The sequence below is a fragment of the Gopherus flavomarginatus genome, chromosome 24, assembly GCF_025201925.1.
Source record: "Gopherus flavomarginatus isolate rGopFla2 chromosome 24, rGopFla2.mat.asm, whole genome shotgun sequence".
NCBI classification, from domain to species: Eukaryota; Metazoa; Chordata; order Testudines; family Testudinidae; genus Gopherus; species Gopherus flavomarginatus.
Window position 1 is genome coordinate 6,188,011 of NC_066640.1, and position 24,197 is coordinate 6,212,207.

The 24,197-nt window shown below is 41.2% G+C and overlaps 2 protein-coding genes across 10 annotated transcripts in view; one reads left to right on the forward strand and one right to left on the reverse strand.

The window, feature by feature from the left end:
- Positions 1–24,197, forward strand: part of DOT1L (DOT1 like histone lysine methyltransferase) — a 93,433-nt gene that overhangs the window by 48,739 nt on the left and 20,497 nt on the right. For 4 of the 5 annotated variants that reach the window (XM_050934351.1, XM_050934349.1, XM_050934347.1 and 1 more), the window contains exons 8-17: positions 2,721–2,776; positions 6,691–6,770; positions 10,421–10,489; positions 12,243–12,349; positions 13,510–13,551; positions 15,427–15,510; positions 16,323–16,557; positions 17,058–17,171; positions 19,134–19,225; positions 22,806–22,907. In XM_050934351.1, the coding sequence (XP_050790308.1) occupies positions 2,721–2,776; positions 6,691–6,770; positions 10,421–10,489; positions 12,243–12,349; positions 13,510–13,551; positions 15,427–15,510; positions 16,323–16,557; positions 17,058–17,171; positions 19,134–19,225; positions 22,806–22,907 (981 nt within the window). The remainder of the gene's footprint in view (positions 1–2,720; positions 2,777–6,690; positions 6,771–10,420; positions 10,490–12,242; positions 12,350–13,509; positions 13,552–15,426; positions 15,511–16,322; positions 16,558–17,057; positions 17,172–19,133; positions 19,226–22,805; positions 22,908–24,197) is intronic. The other variant, XM_050934348.1, reaches the window with a different exon arrangement.
- PLEKHJ1 (pleckstrin homology domain containing J1) overlaps positions 10,564–24,197 on the reverse strand; it is a 55,012-nt gene continuing 41,378 nt past the window's right edge. For 2 of the 5 annotated variants that reach the window (XM_050934366.1, XM_050934367.1), the window contains one exon: positions 10,564–11,770. In XM_050934366.1, the coding sequence (XP_050790323.1) occupies positions 11,540–11,770 (231 nt within the window). In that variant the 3' untranslated portion in view covers positions 10,564–11,539. Of the gene's footprint in view, positions 11,771–12,477; positions 12,635–14,894; positions 14,940–24,197 lie in introns of those variants that run through there. The other 3 variants (XM_050934368.1, XM_050934372.1, XM_050934371.1) reach the window with 2 other exon arrangements.

The following is a 24,197-nucleotide window of genomic DNA, read 5'->3' on the forward strand; positions in this document are numbered from 1 at the left end:
GTCTGAGGCCTCCTGGGGGGCTGCGAGCAGGTTTCAGGGGGGCAACGAAGCAGGGCCAGCATTAGACTCACTCTGGCCCAGGGCAGAAAGTTGAAGCTGTGCCACCTGAGGCTGAAGCCGAAGCCTGAGCAGTGTAGCTTTACGGGGGCCCCTGTGGCATGAGACCCCAGGCAATTGCCCTGCTTGCTACCCCCTCATGCCGGCCCTGGCTTTTATCTGCAGAAAACCCGTTATTGTGGCACAGACGGGCCGTGGAGGTTTTATAGCATGCTGGGGGGGCCTCAGAAAGAAAAAGGTTGAGACCCCCTGTTTTATAACACAGTTGGCCCACAGCCACATTTAAACATGGCTATTTTTGTAGTGTAGAGGAGGCCAAAATGACTATCTTTTTTTAATGGCAGTTTCCCATTTCTGGTGCAGATTTTACCCAAGCACTGGCTAAATGTGGGTTAGCTTTTACAATACAAAGATAATCCTGTTTGAACGTGGTTGTGTGGCCCACTTGAATTATAATATGGCGGCTACTTGGCTGGGTAGACAGGAAAAACATTTTCATGTTTAGCCTTGGTGTGTGGCTTATCAGGGTTAAAACATAATTCCTTCATTTGGTTAACACACTCTTTTCCTGTTTGCACAGGTAAGATGAATCCATATACGGTTAGGTCACAGCCATTTTTATAGGGACTTGAAATGTAATCAGTTTAAATAAATAAATAATTTAAACATAGTTTCAGATGCTACTTCCAGCCCTGAGTCCTCCAACTAAATGGTTGGCTTTATAGTCTGTGCTTTCTCTGGGCTTATTCTTGGAAAGCTCCACACAAACAGGAGAAACTGACTAGACATGGGGAAACCGTGAAACTGACTCAACACACATTGATGTCAAATGTACAAAGTAAACAGAAACAGAGACTTGTTTTGCCCTCTGTCTTTTAGTCAGTCATTTGTGATATTACCTGTAACAATGATATTTAAGACTTTCAGACTGAAGTGGGCAAGTCTTTCAGACAATTAAATTGAAAGTGTCCTTTTAGGTGGTGGTGGTGGCAGACCCTAAAAAATATATGTACTTAAGTGTGTGTTTGAATAATGTATTTTCCATCCTCTCTGGTGTCGCATGATTTTGGTAGCTTTTAAAAATGTTCAGGAGTTTTTGGCTTAGCTCCTCTTCCCATCTGATTCCAATCCCTAAAATGATGTTTATTCTGCAATAAGAGAGCATGGATTTAAGGTAGAGTTAATCTTCTATTTAACGGCACTGAATGATTATAAAATGAGTTTGTAGGCATTGTGCTTACAATGAGTATTTTAGCCTAGAGGTTAGAGACAGAAATGGTAGCTCCATTTGCATTTGGAGTTCGTCTTCTGACCAACTGCTTTCATTTATAAAGTTCCTAATGCAGGGCTGTAAGAATCTTGTTCATTCTCTTACCTTGGCGTCTGATTGATGTTTATTTCCCGTTACACACTCTTATTGTTGCTTACTGTTAAGATTTTGCAAACTCCTCCCCTCTACAAATGGAAGGGATCCCAGCACTGTTTTAGTTGCTGAGGCTGTATACCACCCGCTGTAAAATTCACTGTGAATTACTGGTGTTGGGAATTGTTGTGGTCTCATTTCCACATCAGGTAGAGAGGACTACTCTATTGCCCTGTCTGTGCTTGGGGAATTTTCTAAGAACGTCCCACCTCTGACAACACTGGGTCAGCTCCACTGGTATTAGTGATATTGGGCACCCTAATAGAGAAGCTGCTGGTGTTTCTAACATCACATTGTTTAGGTAACTGCACAGAATTACATAATCATGTCAAATATGCCGACAACCCATCTAGCGCTCCCAACACTAACACCAAGAGGAGCTATGCAAGTATTAGCAATTCTGGAAGTTTTTGTTAGAGACTGTCCTTAGTGTAGACAAAGGTCTATGGTGGTCTTCCTCAGGGATAAGAAGGCCTTAAATTTTGGTGGAATTGGACTTAGACTTGAAACAAATCACAGAAAATATAGACCTGATATTCTACATGAGCCAGTAGACAAGGAGAACTTAGGGCAAGGTAACTTAGGGCAAGTCTACACTAGAAGCGCTGCATTGGCGTAACTGTGACACTGTAGCACCTTTGGTGAAGATGCTCTATGCAGACTGCAGTGGAAGTCAATGGTTGCTGAAGACGCTCAGCGTCCCTGAAAAATCAGGTGCTGGGGGTGTCAAGGTGAGCACCCACCATTGAGGAAATCTAAACTAGTGGACATGTTTTCAGATTTTGGCCTAAATCTTCATGCTTCAGTTCCCCATCTGTAAAATGGGGATAATTACCCCCCCCCCAAACACACACACAAAGGGGGTTTGAGAAGACGCATTCATTTAGCGTATGTGATGAGCTTGGATACTGCAGTGATAAGTCAGTAGAGAAGCCAGTGAGTCAATAAAATCTTTTGTGGTGTTGCAATATTTGAATGTTGGGCAGTAACTGATTAGCTCCTCCTTGAGGGTAAAAGGACATCTGGATATATGGAGTGTGCAGTGGAAAGGGAGGCTTCTCCTTGTCTTGGGGAGTGAATGGAGTTGTTTGAAGGGACGTGGGGTAGTTTTCTCCCTGAGGCATTTCCTGAAGTTTTCAAGTGGCCCTATTCATAACTAGCATCACTGTGTCTAGTATGTTAGCCTTGCCATGTACAAAGCTGAAAGAGACATTCAAATTTTCATCTATTTTTTTTATAGCTGGAAAGAGGTGACTTCCTCTCAGAAGAATGGAAAGAAAGAATTGCAAACACAAGGTACAGTAGAACAGTTGATTTTGGCTTTATGAATTTCTAATATTTGTCAGTGTATCATAATGGAAATTGGGAGAATGGCCAACTCGTAATACAGAATTTCTATAGCTAATATTTAAAGCATATATGTGAGCTTCCATGCTAGCAGTAGGTGGAGCCTGATACCTGACTGGAAGAATGGGTTTTCATGTATTCCCAGAAGTATTAACTGGAGTTCCCAGCATAAATTCCTCTTGCACAGCTAGAGTAGATCCCTCCTGTGTTTGCATTTCCGTTAGTCTGTCAGTGACTCTGGCATAAGCACCAGCTTGAGTGGCTGGTACAGCTGCTTACCTTGATAGTAAGGCTGAGCTAAATGAAATTGGCTATTCTGTTGCATTGATCCTCTTGGATAATTGAATATGCACCCAAACTGAAGATCTGTATTTAGAGATGGAGTCTTTTTTAAACTGTTAGCATACTGCTGCTGAAGAGGGAAATGTCATGGTTCAAAACACTCCTACATTTTTGTGAAAGGTTTCATGTTCCTAGAGCCTCATTAGTAGATACTAATCAAGTACCACATAATGGATAGAAAAGAAACATTTGTTAATGGCAGATGTGCTCCTAAACCACCCCCTTTCTTGGAGAGATGGAAAACAGTTGACAAAATAGCTCATTGAAAATCTTCAGGGCTGTGGCAAATTATGGATGGTTTCCAAGACCATGTTTAAGAGCACACTCAGGAAAGGCGTCTGCCAGGCTGAATTTTGCCTCATTATATATCCCCATTAGACTTCTTGGGCTGCCTTTAATTTGTGGGTAGATTTGTCCCAGCCATGCAGTGTGGTGTGGTTTTGCTTTTGCTTTATTAGTTGTTTGCATCTTTACACACACATCCCTCTATACCCCTTCCAGCTCTCTTCCATTTCTTTAGAACAAGTATCAGAGGAGTAGCCGTGTTAGTCTGGATCTGTAAAAGCAGCAAAGAATCCTGTGGCACCTTATAGACTAACAGACATTTTGGAGCATGAGCTTTCGTGGGTGAATACCCACTTCGTCGGATGCATGTAGTGGAAATTTCCAGGGGCAGGTATATACATATGCAAGCAAGAAGCAAGCTAGAGATAACGAGGTTAGTTGCCAGTTTCTCCTCCCTTGGTTTTCACACCTCAACTGTTAGAACAGGGCCTCATCCTCCCTGATTGAACTAACCTCGTTATCTCTAGCTTGCTTCTTGCTTGCATATATATACCTGCCCCTGGAAATTTCCACTACATGCATCCAATGAAGTGGGTATTCACCCACGAAAGCTCATGCTCCAAAACATCTGTTAGTCTATAAGGTGCCACAGGATTCTTTTGCTTCTTTGGAACAGTTTTTAATGTAGGCTTTAGATGAGAGCTCTGCAACGCGACAGAACCTGATTTCCAGGGTTGGCTCTCCTCCGGCCCGTGGGGTGGTGCAGCAGTGGCTACATACCCTGCTTCTGCTGGCCACTGTTACGTAGCAGCACGCACAGTGCAATGGAGTGAGTGTGCCGAGGAGTCATAGCACCTCTCACTTCTGCAGCACAAGCAATGCAATGGGGGCAGCTGTTGGCAGGAGCAGGGCATGCAGCCACTGGCTCATGCACCCACTGCCGCACTGACTCCAAGGACAGGAGGAGGCGAGGCATCCCTGGGAGAAGAGGCAGCGGCAGCATGAATGCATCAGGTTCAGGTTGGAAATTGATTCGACCCTCTTGGGCTTGGGTCCAGATCAGGCCTAGCCTTGAGCAGACCTCTGCTATAGATTGTTTGTTTCCTATTGCACATGGAGACACTGTGGCAGTAAATGATGCTATTCTTTGTTACTTTGAATAGTATGCAGTTGATTGTCCTCCTACCAGCCCACAACCATCTCCTCCCTGCCACAAGTTCTTAAAGCAAAAAATTAATTTTTTGTCCTCAAGCCTTGGTCATTTGAGGTTTTGTGAATGCAAATTGATCAGCATCTGCTGTTTAAAGAATTTTTTGATTGATCAATTGCTATTTTGGCCCAGCTCAATTTCCTAATAAAGTGAAATTTCCCCCTTCATTTTCTGTTGTAAGCTACGTGAGCATCCTAGGTGATGGCCTTCATGATGATAGTAGCCACTTGGATTTTTTTAAGAGCACTCCTAGCTATTTCATTTGGTTAAAGGGTTTTATGATGTCATCCTCGATCCAACAGCATCACTTACCTGATTGAAATTGTGCTTCTAACAAAGCAGATAATACGAGTTCCAAAAGTTCAAACTCCTAAAAATGCATGTTCACTTTTGCACGTGTACAGTTCTCGTTCATATTTGTGCTCTCACAACCGCTGATGCTTAAGCAAGCTGTGTGGCATTTATTATTCATACTGTCTGCACTTGTGGTTAAGCAGTCTGCACTGAAAAGGCAGTAAACCAAATAAGGGGAAAGTCAAGATATTTTGGTCTCCAATGTGCGTAGTAAATATTCCATCAGAATGAACATTTAAAAAAGATTTCAGTGGACTTTTATTTCTTTTCCCCTTCAAATTCTCTAGTGAGTTTAGTACATATGGCCATGCTCAGGAGACGTTTTTTGCAGAGGGGTGGGAAGCGGGATGAAAGGAGCCCATACTGGTCTTGCTTGCCAGAAAAGTTTTCCATATTTGTAAGAGCAGGTGTGGGCAGAACAAAGATCCTTTTTTTTTTTTTATTAAATTGTGGCTTTTAAATAGCTTTGGCTTCGTCTCTTAAACTTAGTGTCCTTTAAGTGTATGGTGTATGGAGGCACCAGAAGGGGAAAGAAGAATCCAAATTAGATTCACTTGCAAAGAAATAAATTCTTATAAAATAGATGGCATTGGCTGAAAAAAGTCCTGAAAATCTTGATCCTGCAAAGCGCTGAATATCTTCTGAGAGGTGTCAAGCTTCCTTATTTCCCACTGAAGCCAGTGGGAATAGAAAACATTTGGAAACACAATATCCAACCCAAAGTTAAATGCTTTCAAAGCTACACCGAGTGTAACGTGTATTCTCCATTTGTAATATGTCCTGTTTCTTGTTGCTTGTGGCTGAAGGTCTCTTATTTCCACTTCATGACACTTTTCATCTTTACATGGCCATGTCTTCTTGCAACTTGTTTGATTTTCTCTTTTCAAGGCTTAAATATTTTTGGGGGGCGGTGAGCCCCTTGCAAGATTTAATCCCTCAACCACGGAAGACACATAAATGTTTCCAGTGTAGGATAGAGCTGAAGACAGCCTTAGGGACAGCAAGGCTTGTTGAGAAAGAGCTAAGAGAACAAGTTTTTCAACCTAAATGCCTTAGTATTAACCTTGTGAAAAGGCCTGTAGAATTTCACCATCATTTGTGGGGGCAGGGGGTATTTTGTAAATAAATTACTTGTAAATACGTCTTCAAATTACCAAAGGTATAATTGGATTCAATAGGTATCTGTCAAGATGGGCTGTCACCGCTCCTTAAGTCTGGTTTAACAAGTGTCATAAACATGTTAGCAGTAGGTATGTTCATATGCACTGTAAAAAGGCCACCAGGCATTATGGAGGCATGATGAACATACTTTTTAATATTATAATAGTGAAACTTGCTAGTGTAGTTCTTAACTTATGAATTCCTGGTGCAGAAACAGCTGATCTGATGAATGGAAGTGTTATAATATGATACTTTTTCATATGTAACGTTTCAGCAAATAAGTACTGTGATACTGACTATTTATAGCTTATTACTTTGTGTAGCTTGCAAGTAGAAATTTTCTGTTTTTCGAGTAAAATAGCTATATGCCCTCAGGATATATAGCATTCTCTTGTTTCAGAACCATGAGCATCATTCATGGAATGTAGCTGATTGCATGGAGGTAGCAGTGTGTGTAAAATAAGATGCCATTTGTCTGTTCCTATTTAATAACTAGACTATTATCTTGCAGTGTTATTTTTGTGAATAATTTTGCCTTTGGTCCTGAGGTGGATCACCAACTGAAGGAGCGATTTGCAAACATGAAGGAAGGTAACAAATCGAACTTAAACTCTTTTCCGTTGGTTTCCTGTTCACTGTGGGAGCTGCTGAATATTCTGCATTTTTTTTTTTTTTTTTTTTTTTTTTTTTGCTGTGCAGTAGTAGATTCAGGGTTTACTAGCTGCTGCAGCATGTGTCTGTTCCTGATTTGCTATCTCTAGCAACCAGCTTCTAGTTGAAAAGTCTTTTGGAATCATGAGACACCCCAGAAGATCTATTGTGTTGTTTTAAATGTTCCTGTCATATATGAATGCAAATTGTTTCTATGACAGAAGGGCATTTCCATGGCAGCACCTTTCATAATGTTTTTTGAATATGTAATCCTGAATGTGTTTTTTAGCTTTTAAATACTCTATTTATATGCAAGTTTGGCAACATCTAAAGCTCAAAGAGCTTTGTTCTGTACTTAAAATAACACTAAGATTATATTTAAAAATTCCTAACCTGCACTAACACCATAGATTGGTGCTTCTGAAACTACAGTCTGCAGAGCCCTTTGTTGTGCTGTATAGAAAAACGCATTGACAACCAAACAGTGAAGGATTGTGGTAGAAATCTTTGTCCTACAAATTTGCCCACAGATTAGAAAAGATGGAGGAACCATTTTGATTAACCCTTGATTAACACTGAAAGTTCTAAACCATTAATCTTTTCATCCTAGTTTGCTTTTCACACTTCACTCAATTTCGCTGTTCAAAATGATTGGTCTCATTTTGTTTTGTTCAGTCATTTTTTCTTCTGGTTATTACGCACTATACCAGTGGTGATACGCTTGGGTTTGGATGGTTCAGGGGGTTATTAATGTGGGGTTCAGATACTCGGTGGTGGTGGGGATGATATATTTACAGTCATCTGAAGCCAGGTTGGTGGGTTCCATTCTTGTGGACAGCCACCACAATGGCAACTAATTGGAGATTTTACCTCTTGTCTGAGTAAATAGACCAAGATCTAAATGGACTTGGAGACTGGACTGCCTTCTCTTCCTATAGGTGACCTTTCATGTCAGGCCTTAAGGACACTGGTGACTGGGGCAATTTGCATTTCCTCTGCTCCTGCTGTATCTCTTCTGGCAGAGATAAGGTTTCGGTCTCCAAGGGTGTGTTTACATTGCAAAAAGAAACCTGTGGCAGCAAATCTGAGTCTGGGTCAACTAACTGGGGCTTGTGCTACAGGGCAAAAAATAGGTAGTGTAGTGCAGTGTTGACATTCCCGCTTTGGCTGGAGTCTTGGACTCTGAGACCCATGCTGCTCACTGGGTCTCGGAGCCCTGGCTCCAGCCTGAGGTCAAATGGCTACACTGTTATTTTTAGCTCCATAGTATAAGCCCAAGTCAGTTGACCCAGGCTGAGAAACTCACTGCGCCGGGGTGTATGGGTTTTTGGTTTTGTTTTGTTTTTAGTATAGACACACTGCAAGATCAATTCAGCATGTTCAACTAGTACTAAATTCATTAGGTGAATTGTAGTTTGAGAGGCCATGTGGTCTCATGGATTAGGCATGGCTCTGGAAGCCAGAATTGCCAGAATTCAGTTGTACTGTGCCACTGAGCAGTCACTCAGTCCATCCGTTTCTCTTGTTTAAAATGGGTATCGTTATACTTACCTATGTCATGTGGGTGTGGAGTATTAATTAGGTAATATTTGAACATGGAGAGTGTTACCGTTAAATCCCCAGGGTTTTTTTTCTCCTGAGAAGTTGGGCTGTAAAAGCTAGCAGTTGGAAATGTCCAGCGATGTCACGATGGTCTTTAACTTGGCTGGGGTACTTTGTTCCTGCCCTTCAGTCCTTCAGACACGTGACAATTTAACTTGGTTGTGACAAATAGTACAAAAATAGTTAGTTATTTAACCGCTCTTGTAAGGCAAACGTATAGAGTGGGCTGTCACAGTTCTAAGTAGTTGTGGAAGTGAAACTTACCCAGGAATATTCCCTGTGAGGCCAAGCTTAGGCATAAATAAAATAAATAAATTCCACAACATTATAGCTGTGACACAAACCAGCCAAAGCCAGAAGAGTTTCAGTACGTTTGATTCTCTAGCTTTTCTTCAGAGTTGGGCTTTAATTTGTATTTAATGTAATAGAAGCATCATGTGCCAGTAGGTAGGGGTACTGGACTGGGAATCAGGAGACCTGGGTTCTCTTCCCAACTCTAGCTGGTGGCTGGGGACTGGACTCAGTGACCCAGGAGATCCTTTGCGGTCCTACATTCCTAGGACCTTCAACAAGGCACTTCATCTCTGTGACGCTCCCTGGTGGTATCCGGGGTTGTGAGGCACCTCACCACGACCTGCCCTTAATGTGAAGCAATCTTGCCTGTGCCTGTTGTGGATCAGTTCTTTGAAATCACCAGCCTCTGGCAACACAAGTGCTGCCTTGTATAGTGTCACTTTCTCTGCGCAAGCTAGTGATGGGAACCCCTGAACCCTGTGAGTGTTCCCTGTAGTGTCCAGCCCCATCTCCACTGAGCACTCACTGAATTACCAAGCGTACTGTTCCCAGAGGTTGTAAGATTCAACTCAAGATCACCACTTTGCTTCACACCACAGCACTTAGATACATTTATAGTGAAAACAAGAATGTTGTTTTCCTCCCCTCAAAGATCAGAGATTCAAGTGATAGTAAGAATATTAGAAACACATGGTTACATTTAAAACAAAATCATAACACTTTCTACAGACGAAACTGTTAGCCTCCTGTCTAAAGAAGTCTATCATACCCCTTCCCACTCCCGCGCTATTCTCTTCATTTTTATCCAAACCTGGTTAAGATCCCTTTTGCACAAAGCAAACTTGTTGTCCATGTACTTCCTCAATGAAGCGTGCCAAGGGTGTTGTCTTTATCCCCGAATATTCCAGAGCAAACTTTGGATGAGTAAACACTCCCACTCGCCCAAGCCCCTCCCCCACCCCCCTTGTCTCTCTCTGAAGTTCTCACAATCCTTCAATAGCATTCAGTTCAGACTGGTGGATGGAGAGCCCCTGAGAACTCTACAATATTTAATTTACATTTAAACACACAATTGGATAATTTGTTTTTCAGGCAGTGATTAGCCCCTGGACACAGAATTTAAGAACATAATTTTCAGTGTATATACGTGACTCCTTGCATAATAAGCGTGCTTGGGTTTTGCAATGATGCTAATCAGTGTGACATCAGCTTTTATGTGAGACCTCAGGTGACACTCTTTTGGTAAGCTAGAATGCAAATATCACACTCAGGAGATTCCTTTAAGCCCTCTGCACCCCCTGTATGCCCCTTGCCAGTAAGAGATTCCTGGGTCACAGCCTCTGGGCCTATATTTCCCCAACTGTAAAATGGGGATAATTATACTTTGTAGAATGTTTTGAGATGTGTACATGAAAAGCCCTGTCTAAGGGCCACCTGGTGGTACCATTATTTGAATAGCTGGATGGATTTTGTCAGTGGTTTTTTTTTTTTTTATATCTTTACCAAAAACAAACGCACTCTTCCCCCCACCCCCACCCCACACAGCTTTTTTAAAGTGACTCTGAGGTGTTAGTGCAATTGCTCGTGATTGCTATTCTGGTACTAAATATAAAGCAATCTATAGTCCCTACTTTCTCCAAAGGGTTTTTGTCAAAGAATAGTGGTAACTGGATCACTTGTATCTTTTTTCCCAGGTGGCAGAATCGTGTCCTCAAAGCCTTTTGCACCTCTAAACTTTAGAATAAACAGTCGAAACTTGAGTGGTAAGATAGGCTTTTCTCTTTGCTTAAATGTGATGGTATGGTGTTCAATATGACTTTTTTTTTTTTAAAAGGGGAAAAGCTCAGTAGAAAGCTGCTATTGTATGTTAAAGTTAAACACCAAATTGACAGGTGCGTTCCAAATATCAGAGAGAGAGACATGTCACAGCTCTCATAGTATTGATGAGACCGCGCATATTAAAAGCTAAAGTTTGTCATCAGCACTTAATCTTATCCAGCCTGCTGCATACTGACCAAAATGGCTCCCTCGCACAAACCCTTTGCAACAGAGTTTACTTTCCCTAAAAACAAACTGCTATAGGAACTCAGATAAGAAGGCCTCAGAGGAAATGACCTTCAAATATTGGGTACAGAGAGAGAGTATGGAAATTCAATTACAGGACCTAATCTCATCCAATTACTAATTTACATGGGAAATACAGTATCAAATAAATATGCCTGCAAGTGCTCTAAGCCTGGGCCTCATTCCAATCTTAATGGCTTTTTAAAAAAATGGTAGCTTTTAGGGAAATGTTGTCTACTTAGAGCTCATGGCACCAAAATCTGCATTTCCCCGACATAACAGAAAAGTGCATTCTCTTACTCTGTGGTCCTTCATGCATTCATCTCACCAGTTTTTGCCCTGATGTGACACAGCTGGGGCACAGTCTGCCCCCTGTTATTGCTTTGCTTTTAAAATCTGTCCTGTTAAATGCTTAGTTTAATAAAACTGTGTTGGTAACAATAATGTTACCTTCTTTTAAAGCTCTTTGTAATCCAGCTTCTTTGGGACAGTCTTAATTCCTCTGCTGGAGGGGGAAAAATCATTAAATGGAGTATGGTGAGAGGGGAGACTTTGGAACAGACCAAAAACTGTAAAAAGTTTGATTAAACTAGTGATACTGACTGTATCCTAAGCCTCAGATTTGTCCGTATATAATGTTCATATACATTCAGACTCTGTTGGATCAGCGTCTTTCAGCAGAAATAAGTATCTGAAATCTCTCCAACACAGTCATGCCATTCACTCAGGCATTTGGTGGTTACAGTTTGCTATGTAGATGGGATCCAGTAGTATTCTGTAGCTACGTTTAAGGCCTTGGTTGCTGTCAAAGCTTTAGCCTGGATATGTGATCCCTTTCCAACAAAAGTAAGGCCTTGTCTATGCTGTTGTAGCTGTCTTGTCAGTGGGTTCCTTGAACAAGTTATTTTGGAAGCATAGCTGGGCTCATTGTCAGATTGAAAGCCCACTGTAGTTACTTTTATTCCAGAATGCTTGAGTATCTGCAAGAAGAATAAAAACAATACACTGTATATCCTAAATATGCATTTTGCATATCACAGATTTTTACCTAAACTCAGGAGTGATATGTGGAAAAAGTATAGAGTTACGTAAAATACATAAATTAGACCACAGTGTTTCCAGGTCTGTTTGAGCAGTTAATTAGCACCATATAATATGACTGAATATATCATCTTTAGGAAAGGATTTACTCACTTGGCATTAGGGCTCTGTGTGTTATTCTACATAGATCGTTTTGTGTTTGTGTGAGAGTGAGTGAGTTAAATCCACGGAGCACCTGATCAGAGTTCCTGCGTGGACTAGCTTGGCTGGGTAGAAGGCATTCAGTATTCTAAGGCTACCTTCACTATGTTAAAACACAGTTCTGAAACTGCTGGGTCACTTTTACTTTTGATAAATGTGAGTGGGAAATGGGGCTCACCTTGATTTCCTAACTGGCCTTTTTTCCTTCAGATATTGGCACTATAATGAGAGTTGTGGAGTTATCACCACTGAAAGGGTCGGTTTCATGGACCGGGAAACCAGTTTCTTACTACCTGCATACTATTGATCGCACCATAGTGAGTATAAACATAGGCCAGTGAAACTTCCATTTTTCCCTTGGAAGCGTCATGTTAGTCTCATACTCTGGAATTCTTGGGGTTCTTCCTTATCTTCCTTTTCCATTTATGGACATGCATTATGGCTCTTGGAGGTGGGGGACAGTTTATTCACACAGCTTAGTCTCTTAGCATGCACACACATATCCAAATTCCACTTCTGCTTAGTTATAGTTAGCTTTTAATTCCTTCAGTGCAGCAGGCTTCTCAAAGGATGCAATTCTGTGTAGCTCTGTGGTTGTCTGTATGTAAATAAACCAGTCAAAATACACTTACATATGAAGAAATATAAATTCCTCTAGCATTATAATTCACTGACTCTGCTGGTGCTTTTCCTACATAATAGCTATTTCATTCTGAGTAAAGACTCTATAGAGGAAATTTTTAAAAAATTCAGTGTGTGCTGTTTAATGAATGTGTGAAGCATCTCATGCTAGGGCATCAGGATACTTGATGATAATTCTCAATCTGAATTAAACTTTGAGTTACTTTAGCATTAGCCTAGTCATCTTAAATGTGTCTGTGCAGTCATCTTTATTTTTTTGCTTCATAAACAAAGTCCATAGAAATGTAACTCTTATTTTGTGGAGAAACATTTCACCTTCATGATCTGAATTTTGGTAACATGCTTGTACAACCTTGTTTTGTAAATCTGCTCTAGTTTGCCTGTGTTATAGATGTGTATTTTAGAATGCCGCAAAGAATCCTGTGGCACCTTATAGACTAACAGACGTTTTGGAGCATGAGCTTTTGTGGGTGAATACCCACTTCGTCGGATGCATGAGAATGGAGATAAATGTTTTATTTTAGTTCAGTACTAGAGTAGATTTGCCTCCAATTGAAAATAACCTTCTGGTGACTAGAGATATATAACACAAAGCTTTATAATAAGGATGTGCTGCATTGGAGATGATAAACCATGTTGAGGCTTGGACTGTGTCCCACTACACTACATTTGCTTCTTTCCAGAAAGAATGAAATGGAAATAGCTTCTTGATGTAGCTTATCAAAGGGGAAAATTGTCAGAACATCTGCAATTTTGTACTCCTGTTAGAAATCAATGTTTTACGCATCAGTGTATTCTGATATGTATAATGACTATCTTATCTTTCCCTTTTCAGCTTGAAAACTATTTTTCTAGTCTCAAAAATCCAAAACTCAGGGTAAGTTATGCTTAATTTTTTTATAGTGTATTCAGAGTAATGAAACATCTAGTATGATCATTTTAAGCATTAGCTTATAAAGACATCAGAGGCAGATGGGGAAATATGTTTCAAGCTCATCAAGAGACAATATCTGTAGATAATTAATCATATTGGAATGAAGTAACTCGTGACTGCAGTGGTGCTTTGACAGCACATCCAAATAAAATAATTCTTAAAAATGTATCAGGGAAGCCTAGACCCCTTGCAGTTTTCCACTTGCATTGTATTTAAAGTATTATTAAATGTTAATAACATTGACAGGCCAGATTTTAAGAATGTAATGATGGCTTAATTCTCCTGTCTCTCAATACTGAGTCTTGTCAGTTAGGGAGTTTTTGAAGAAGGGCCCTCTCAGCTATTACTTTTGGACCTGCCATCCACTTGGAACTGTAACCTGTGTCATTGATCACTGTGCTTTACTGTAGTGCATGGAATTCAAAACTCAGAGGTTTTTGAGATTTAATATGTCCCATTTAGTGAGACACATTAAATAGTGGTGAAAGATGATGGCTTAGATGTAAATTACATGTGACAAATGGCTAGACTTTTCTTGTATCAATCTAGAAAACATCTTGCATTTGTGGAGCCTCTTAATGTCAAAATTTAGGGCTCAGTCATTGTCTTCCAAACCTGACCTCTAATGTTATTTGAGATTGGGGTTAATGGTAGCTGTTAGGTTTGTGGGTTTTGGACTGTTGATTTCAAATTTGTGAGAGAGAGATTTTAACACTAAGCATGGAGAAAACCCACCAAATTTTGTCTTCAAATATTTGTGAACTAATGACATAAACTATTTTTTGGCAGTTTCCTGCCTGCTAATGATGAAGATGCTAACTGTGAGAGAGCTTGAGTTTACCATAATCCAACCTGACTGACTTTTACTTAGTTCCTAAAGAGATTATAGTTGGTAGAATTATCAACACATTAAACCTCATCTGGCAAGTACAAGGAAGTGTGTTTGTGAAGCTCTGTGGAGTTTCATGTCCTTAGTGGCTAGGCAGGACTCATGCTTTTTCAGCTGGTTTTCATCTTGATTGTCTTATCTACAGACTTGGCTAGGATTTAATTAGGCTCTCTTTCAAAGAGTTGGTTCATGACTTGATATGGTAAGGCCCTTAAAGATGCTGCAGTGATGCAACAATACATGAAATACATGAAATGTTGGTTATAAATAAGGCTACCGATGTTTTAACAGAGGCTTTTTTAAAAAGTACAAAGACCTAAAGTCTGTGGCCCTCTCTCCCTCCCTTATGATTGCTTACCTGCATAGATGCTGTTTAGGAGACTGCCATGGGAATATAGTGTAGCTCATAAAGCTAATTCAGGTTGTCTTTCTTTTCCACCTGCTATTGTGTGGAACAAGGTAAGTCAGTTTTCAGAGTAGCAGCCGTGTTAGTCTGTATCCGCAAAAAGAACAGGAGTACTTGTGGCACCTAACAGACTAATATTTAGTTCAACATAAGCTTTCGTGGGCTACAGCTACAGACATATATTTATGTATAAATATCTTCTGTCTGTGTGTTCCATTCTGTGCATCCGAAGAAGTGAGCTGTAGCCCACGAAAGTTTATGCTGAAATAAATTTGTTAGTCTCTAAGGTGCCACAAGTACTCTTGTTCTTTTTGAGGGTAAGTCAGTGTCTTCCTGCCTTCTAAGAAAAGATGTTCTGTCATTTATTAACATATAAGGACTAGTCAGTGTGATTATCCTTGGCTATCCCTGAGGAACTAGCTTGGCAAGATTGGAGTCTGTACTTCAGAAGGGAGAATATAGCAACTATCTTTTGGGCTTATTTGTGGATGTTTTTTAATGCCATTGTTTAAATTGCCTTTAGGAGGAACAAGAGGCAGCTAGACGTCGTCAGCAAAGAGAAAACAAGAGCAACACAACTACTCCAACCAAGGTGCAAGAAAACAAGGTCAACTCCCTCTTGGATATTTACACAAAAACATGTTCTCTTCATTATTGCGCAAGCTTGTGGGCTGCACCAAGAATAAAAGCTTGTCTACATAGGGAGTTTGATCTGAAAATCTATTCCAGAAGAGCTCTCTGCATGGATACGCTGTTCAGCAATAAAAGTCACTTTATTCCAGAATTATTAGTGCTGTTTGTGAGCTCTTCTGGAATAGTTTATTCCAGAGTAGATTTTCTGGTCTCATTCACTGTGTTAACATGCCCTTACTCTTGAGTGGGGGCTCTTAAACATTTTCAAGGGCCATGCCACATTTTAATAGTTTGGTATGTGGACCACACGCTTTCCCAGCCATAAATGCACAAGCTACCTCCCTTCCTATTCACAGTTGCCTAACACCCCTGTTATAAAAGCAGCAATTGCTCACATGGAAAAGTAATAGGAGGCAAATTTTGAGTGTGACTTCAGCTTTTATTTCTGTGCAGTTTGGTAGCTTGAAATAAGGCTCCCCGTGAGCAGCAAGTTTGTATGGATCAGTTTGGGAAACCCTGCTCTGTAATGGCTAGATCCAGAGGAGAGGCAGTGTAGTAGATTGAGCATAGCATACTGGGTGCCAGGGACAATTCTAATCCCAGATGTGACCACTAACTCTTTGTAGCCGTAGGCAAATTACATAATCTTTGCATGCCTCGGTTTTCTTTCTGTAAAATGGGGTTGATGCTTGCTTATTTCAGAAGGGGGTGGTACAGTTTAACTGAGATTCTGCAAATGTAAACAGCTAAGTATTAGAAAGCTTTTTCTCTTTAAAATTTCTTTAGGATTCTGGTGCTGAAGAAGAAAAAGTTGGGACAAATGCAGTTAAAAAGACATCCCCCTCCAAAGCACGTAAGAAGAAGCTGAGTAAGAAAGGAAGGAAAATGGCAGGGCGGAAGCGAGGGCGTCCCAAGAAAATGAACGCTGCAAATACAGAGCGCAAGACCAAGAAGAACCAAACTGCACTAGAGCTTCTGCATGCTCAAACTGTGTCACAGACACCCTCATCCTCTCCTCAGGGTAAGATGAGGAGCTCAGCAGTTGTCAGCGGAAGAGCCTTTTTCCATACGAGTCTCAATTAGTGTCCAGGAAAGTTTTTACTCTTAAGAGTGAATGCTCAGAGCTCTTCATTCGGAGACCATACACATCTAAATCTTTCCAGTCAGTTTCGCATACCTCCTCTCCCTGTTTCCTATTGCATTGTGTCATTGTATCACCTGCTTTCCAGGTGGGATGATTGACACTCAGACAGCTGGCTGCTAATGTTAATCCAGATGTCTCCAGAAAGTGGGGAGGGGTGAGGTGACGGCAGAACAGCGGGGTTGGCAGAGTTTGCCTTCACTGATGTGTTGGGCACAAATCCTGAGTGTATTTCGAAAGCTGATCGGTTGCATGAGAGGGTCTTAACCAAGTTACTGGGTCCTGTGCTGTAAAAAACATATTCCCTGATGGCAAAGGGCATCTTCCTCATTAGCTATGTTTCATTATTAAAACGTGGTCTGCATTACTTTCTCCTCTAGATGCATACAAGTCACCTCATAGTCCATATTACCAACTACCTCCTAAAGTACAACGGCATTCATCTAACCAACTGTTGGTGACTCCTACCCCACCTGCACTACAGAAGCTGCTAGGTAAGAGTTCCCCTCCTGAGGCATAGAGAATGAAAGGAGTAAATAATGGGTTGATCAGTTTGCTGTCTGGGTGATGGTTGTCATGTATCCCATTGTTGTGCTATAAAGATTCAAGGCAAACTGAAACACCAAAGCTTTAATTTTGGGAGAAGGAAGGTATATTTAATACAAAACAGTGAAGTGCAAAATATTGGTAATGGGATATGGAGTATTTCACCTGAGGTCCCCTAAAATCAGTACCCTGGCAGGTGTTTGGCCTTTGTGAAACTGGTTGGGGTGGGAAGTCTTATTTTGTTTCCTACATAACAAATGGCCTAATGTCCCCTTTGTTGGCAATTCCAGCAGAGGACTGAACGTGCCATGCAAGGCCATTTTGCTCTTAGGGATAGTCCCTTCAGAATAATGATGAGGTCCATTGGGGCATGGGCAAAGGTGGTGCATGCTGTATGTATCTTGTAGATAAATCAGATTTAGTCTCCATTGCCTTTTTAAATGGGGTATTTCACTAACACTAAAACACAAGTCAATAAAATGTCATTTTAAAAATTTGGACCACGTTGGCAACTATGTTGCTTGTTACAAGAACCTTTACACTGAAGATGCTAAACCATAACATTGCAGAAGGGAAGGGAGCACTTGCCAGTTCTCTTAGAGCTTCCACCATTGCCAGTGTGTCCGTTCTTTTGCATGTTGCTAAAGTTGAAGCTTTGGTCTACATTTACTGCATTTGGCTGGGTTTCAGCTCTCATGTGGCACGAGAGAAAAGGAGCCTGGCTTCAGCAGGAAGCTGTACTACTTTCCTGGACAGACATTGCTCGTCTAGAAACAACTTTGCATTATTTTAAAATAAGACGGTGCTTTAATTTAATGAATAAGGAATATGTGGGGGAGAACTGTGTTTTCTCAGAACCAGAAAGCAAAGTAGAAAAACAAAATCAGATGCTCTCAGGGTTTTGGAGGACAGTCAGGCTATAATGGTCAGGGAGTCTGTTGCAGATGTAAAAGATGGTGTGAGGAAAAGATGTGGCGTTCTTTCTAGGGAGAGACCTGGAGAGCAGTAAGAGGAGTTAAAATGGCAAAGTATAGGAAGCAACAAGGGGTGAGTTCTGTGTAAGAAACAGTGCCTTGAAGGTTAGGAAGAAATTGGAAGTCAGTGAAGAGATCAAGGAATGTACTGTCATGGTGGGAGGGAATTGGTGAGAGAGATGACTTTAGCCATGGCTTGACGGATAGACTTGAGGGGTGCATTGTGATTAGGGAGATTACAATTAATCAAGGGAAGACATGCCCAGAGCATGGACCAAGGTTTTGGCAATGAGGATGGAGAGGAAGAAGAAGAATATTGGGGTATTGTAAAGAACAAGTAGAGTTTATCAGCTATTTAGCTGTGAAGGAGGAGCAGAATGACCCCAGGCTGTGAAACTGGAAGGATGCTGGAGCACTCTGAGTGCATTTCTATCATGATTATAATGGGTTTCCTGTTTTATTGCTCCTCCTTGCATTAAAGCCCATTAAGAAACTCCTTTTTCAACACACACACATAATTAGGGTCCATCAGCTTCCTGTCTGCTTCCTGAAAATGTGCTCTTAGAAATGTTATAATGAGGGAGCTAATCTATGTGGTTAATGGATGGCACACAGACCAGCTAAGACTCTAAGTAATATGCTATTGGAGAAAGTTTGAGGTTAGTTTTCTTAAAACATTATTTTTCCTGCAAAGGAAAGCACATTAATGGAATAACCATTTCTAGAGCAAAACTATTGTATTTAAAATAATGGAGCTCAGCGTGCCTTGTAACTAGGAGCTTTCAGCATTCACCAAAGTTAGAGGTAGAGTTTCAGTGTACGTGTTAACCCATGCCAAAGGCAGCAGGGAGAAACTGTGGTCCTAAATACGAGTCTTCAATTGTTTTTCCTCCCCTTCTGCCAAATAAAGTTGTCATCCACGTGTTTGTGTTACAGACTCTTTTAAGATCCAGTACATGCAGTTCATGGCGTACATGAAAACTCCTCAGTACAAAGCAAACCTGCAACAGTTACTGGAGCAGGAAAAGGTGAGTGGTTTTTTTTTTATTGGTCTCCTGACAGTTTCTAGCGATGGGTGTACAGCCTCTGCATCCCCTTCCGTAGATACTTGAGAAAATGCCGCAGAGACCCAGAATTCTGGATCTGTATTTACCCAATTCCACTCTAGCCCCTGACAGAGTTGAAGGGCCCTGCTTAAGAAAAGATGATGCCTTTCTGGATAAGACACAGGACTGAGAGGCCTGTTTTCTGTTCTCAGCGATGCCACTAATTTACTGTTTGACCTTGATGAAGTTTCTTTGCACCTCTGTCCCTGTTTCCCCTGTAAAATGGGGTTAAGGTTCACTTTTTTTCACAGAATTGTCCAGATTTAATTCATTGTTAAAGTCCTTTTCATTAAACTCTGTTAAATATGGTTGAGCTGTACGCCTGAATATGAGATCACTTGTACAGATGAAAATGAGGGTTCTCCCAACACTAAACAATAGCAGACAGATAGCACTTAGAAACATGACTTTAAAGAGAAAGTAGGGTCACACTTTAAAGTGCCACCGTTTCAACATCAGTTCTTTCCTTGATGAGCTTCAGGAGAGGCGGTGACCAAAAGTTACACGAGATGGTCTTTTCCAATCTCTGTCAGGTAATTGTGGCTCAGTAAGTTCTGTTCTGAGATCGCAGATGGGTCATATGGGACAATAAAGTTGTGCTAGAGAATATAAAATAGCCCTTATTCTGGTTTTCTGGAAAAGTGTCGATTGAAAGCTAATCCCTCAGAGTCAAAATGCCTACTACAGTAGTGTGTGCAGAAACCAGGAATTGGAATGAACCCTAGACTATAACCCTCAAACTAATTTAACATCAAGAAGTTGGTTTGTTGACCTTATAATAAATGGAAGAACTAAAACAAAAAGTAAAGGAATAGCCAACAGTCACAGAGCAGGTTGGAGTAAGTAGCCATAAGTCCCTGAATAGGTGTTGGGGCACAGTTAAAAAACCTAGGGAGAGATTTGTAAGGTACTTGAGAGCCTAATGGAAAGTGTGATAGTTGTAAAAAGTTATTATGCATGAGCTTCCAGCTATAGCTGAGCAAATAAGTATTTGGTGCAGTAGCTGAACCAAAAAACCCCACCCCTTGTTTGTTTTGAGCCCAAATGGATCCCCCCCCATTTTTTCTCCCTCAACAAAATGAAACATGGAAACTTTGGGTTGATTCAAACAAAATGTTGAGTCCAATTGACATTTCTGAAACTTTTCAGGTTTTTTTGGCTAAAACTGTTTGCTGAATTTGCAAATAGTTTCCGTGCTTGAAAAAAGTGCATTTTTGGGTAACATTAATAAATACTTGCTGAGGAAAAAAATGTCTCCCAGCTCTACTTGCAGTATTCTTCTGCAGTAGAGCTCTCTGTCCAGCAGAGGGAGTACAAGTTCACTAATTATGTATCTTTTCCTTCATGGTTTTGCCCGTTAGGGAATTAATTAATGCCCTTGTAAATAGGGATTACGAGTATGGAGCCAGAATAATGGTTCCTCTACACAACTCTGCCTACACAGTAAAATTCTAACCCTCAACACCTTAGGTCTTCCATTTGTAGGCCTCTGGCAGTCTCAGAGAAGAATGCTGCTGGATTATTCCTAGGATGTGGTGGGTTTTATGAGATGCACAATTCAGGGTAATAGCATAAAGTTTCACAGACTTTATAGAATTTGCACTGTTCTCCATACGGAAAGGCTGGTGTTACCCCTTGGCTGAGAATGGCCAAATGCCACTTGCTGCATTCACTGTGCAAGAAGTGCTTTGAGCCATTGTCAGTGATGTTTGACAGTCCCCTACTGCTTCGGTTTATGGTCCCCTAACAAATAGGACAAAAAAATCCTTCTGTTCACATGTTTGGTGTCAGGAAAATGGGCAGCATAAAGTTAATTCTGTCCACTTGCACAGCCTGTTGTGCTATATACTGGATTTGTGATTTCAGACTGTATGGAGGAGGGCAAGCTGGTGATGGTATCTTGACACCTTTTGCTCCCTTGGGGAAGTGAAATGTGAAACTCTATTTGTAAGTCAAAATCTCTTCATGGAGTGTAGCACTGGGCACTGAGAGAATCACTAGTTTCATAGATTCATAGATTCTAGGGTCAGAAGGGACCAATGTGATCATCTAGTCCGACCCCCTGCACAAAGCAGGGCACAGAACCCTACCCATCCACTTCTATAACAAACCCCTAACCTAGTTAAGAATTGTGAAACCTGAATCCAAAACTGCTCTGGCTAAATAACTTGTTCTGTGGTATGTACTGGTTATAATACTGCCTCTGACTTAGTGTCTTCTTACGAAAACCTTTTTTAAAATGTAACTTTTTTTAATAAAGCTTCTGAAGTGCTAGTATACTAATGTACCCTTAGATGGAGCTAGCAGCTACTGTACTGGCTGTAACTCTTAAAGAAATGCTGGGTGTTCCTAGAACAAATGATTTCACAGCCTCACCTAAGCAATGGATTTAGTGCCATGGTGACTGTGCATTCTCCCTTCCCAAAATCCTTGGAGTAGGTGACAAGGGTGGGGCGGGGAGGTTTGATTGTGGTCAAATGTAATACTCCTGTATTCTTCCACATGTGTAGAACACTGCTCCTTAACCAGATGAATAGCTCATGAGTGCAAGGCCCCTTCTTTTTCCTTTCTTCAACTCTTGGTAGTGAATACTTTGCTTCTGCAGAAATTTCCTCTAGAACTGGGAGATAAATGGGGAAGAATCACAAATTTGTGGCTTCTTTCCCCCTCCACACTGTTGTATTTCATAGAAATTTGAACCTCTTTGCCCAGGTGTACTCCTGTCCTTTGCAGGTATAGGGAGCATGGGAGTAAGGAGTCCTTGTGGTGATCTGGTGAATGTTCTATGCATGAGTTGTCCTAGAAATCAAAGGGAGAGCAGATAGTGTAAGAATTCTATGTTAAAAATTTGAGAGGGGCTCCTCTAGGAGGTGACTTAACATATTTCTGATTTTTCCCTGACATACTTTTGTTTACTGAAATTCTAGGAAGAAGAATGTTCTGTTTGAACCTGGGGGATCTGTGTTCTGTTCCCAGCTCAGCCACAGACTTAGTGTGTGTCCTTGATAAGTCACTTAACCTCTTTGTGTTTCAGTTTCTCATATATAAAATGTGGTTGGCGCTTGAGCTGCGGAGAGATTATCCTGATGAATGCTACAAAAAAGCCTATAAATAAATATCTGTGTACTTTGTTTTAAAATATGGTTTCACCCACAATGTTAAACTCTAGCAAATATAGAACTGCTGAAGTTAGAGAAGGGAAGGGTCTATGAAGAAGTCTAGTTCCTCTCCTTTTCTAGTGCAGGACCATTCTTAACTGTCCAGTACAGTTTTTAATATTTCAGGTGATGGGACTTCCTGTGTTTATCTTGGAAGAGCATGCCATGGGCAAATAGATCTCACTCATACGATAGGGTTCCTAGTTCTTCTTGACTGTGTAAGCATCTATATCACTGAAATGCCAATTGTTGAGATGGACCTTCCTACACACATTCCCGTGGGAGTCTGACATAAACTTTGCTGCTTTTTTTTCTCTTTTTTTTTTTTTAAACAACTTTTCCAGGAAAAGAATGCTCAGTTGCTGGGGACAGCACAACAGTTATTCACCCACTGCCAGGCACAGAAAGAGGAAATTAAACGGCTCTTTCAACAGAAACTCGATGAGGTATGGTTTGCAGAGAAATATCCTTGTTGGAAATTAATAATCCAACATTCCTGAGGTGTTACTCTGGCTCTGAAATCTTGGCTCTTACCCGTAGGTGGCTGCACAATGGAATGGATTTCCTTCTCTGTCCGGTCCATCACTGTTGCTTAGGTCATAGCTTACCAGTCCCACCACCATACCTTGATCCCAGAAGGGGTGTTAGTGACAGTCCACAGGGCTGATTTTCCATTAAGTAACAAAGGAGAACATAGAAAGCACATTCATTTTCCCTAGTTGAGTAGACGTGCCACGTCTGCCTAATCTTTCTCCAAAAAGTGCACACCTGCCCCAGTTGAGCCACAGGCTTTGGTGTTGGTGTTATGTCACTACGCCATTTTATTTGTGGATTTATGACCCTGTGCACCAACCTTGTCCGCTTATGAAGTGGGAGAACAGAACACACTTAGAAATTGAACAAAGGAATCAAATAAAAATCTCTGGTCACCCCAGAAGCAGTGATTTCATTCACCTGCAGCGTAAAGATTGACACGGTACTCTAGTGTTCTGATAAATAACGGTGGTGGAATTAACCAGTAACTGCACATCTGGAGAACTCGTTTATACTTACCCAACCATCCCCTTTATGCACAACATAGTCCTTACTGTGCTGCTCAGTACAGGCTTCAAAGCTTCATTGAATTGGTCCTGTGATTGAGTCACTGGACTGCAAGAGATTTGGGTTCAGTTCCTGCTTCGGTCAGACTGTGAGACACCTCGGGCAAATCATGTGATCTCTGGGACAATATTTCTTCCACCTGCTGTCAGTCTTGTCTGTTTAGCCTGTGAACTCTTTGGGCTGGTCTAGTACTATCCGGCCTTGACCTCATTTGGAAAGTCTTTGCTACTCTGGTACTACCAATAACATTGCGTGGCACAGTAATAATATAAGAGCTAGCAGGATTCACGCAGCACTTTCCATCTGTAGTGCTCAGTGTCTCGCAAAAGAGCTCAGCCTTGTTGCCATTTTACAGATGGGGAAGCTGAGGCACAGTAGCGTCTTGTTTCCCTATAGTGGCTCTAAAAAGCATGGGGGAGGGTACACTGGGACAAACTGGCGGGTACCACACCACCTTAACAAATGCAGATAAGTCAAATGAAAGTTCAAAGGCCTGCAAAGAAGCATGCTGCTTCACTGCATAAACAGGTGATCATGTGGTCCTACTAGGGGTCAACTCCTAGTTTGTATTCCCAGCTTTGCCAATGACTTGCTTGTGACTATACAAGGTATCTCGCGTCTCTGCCTCACTTCCC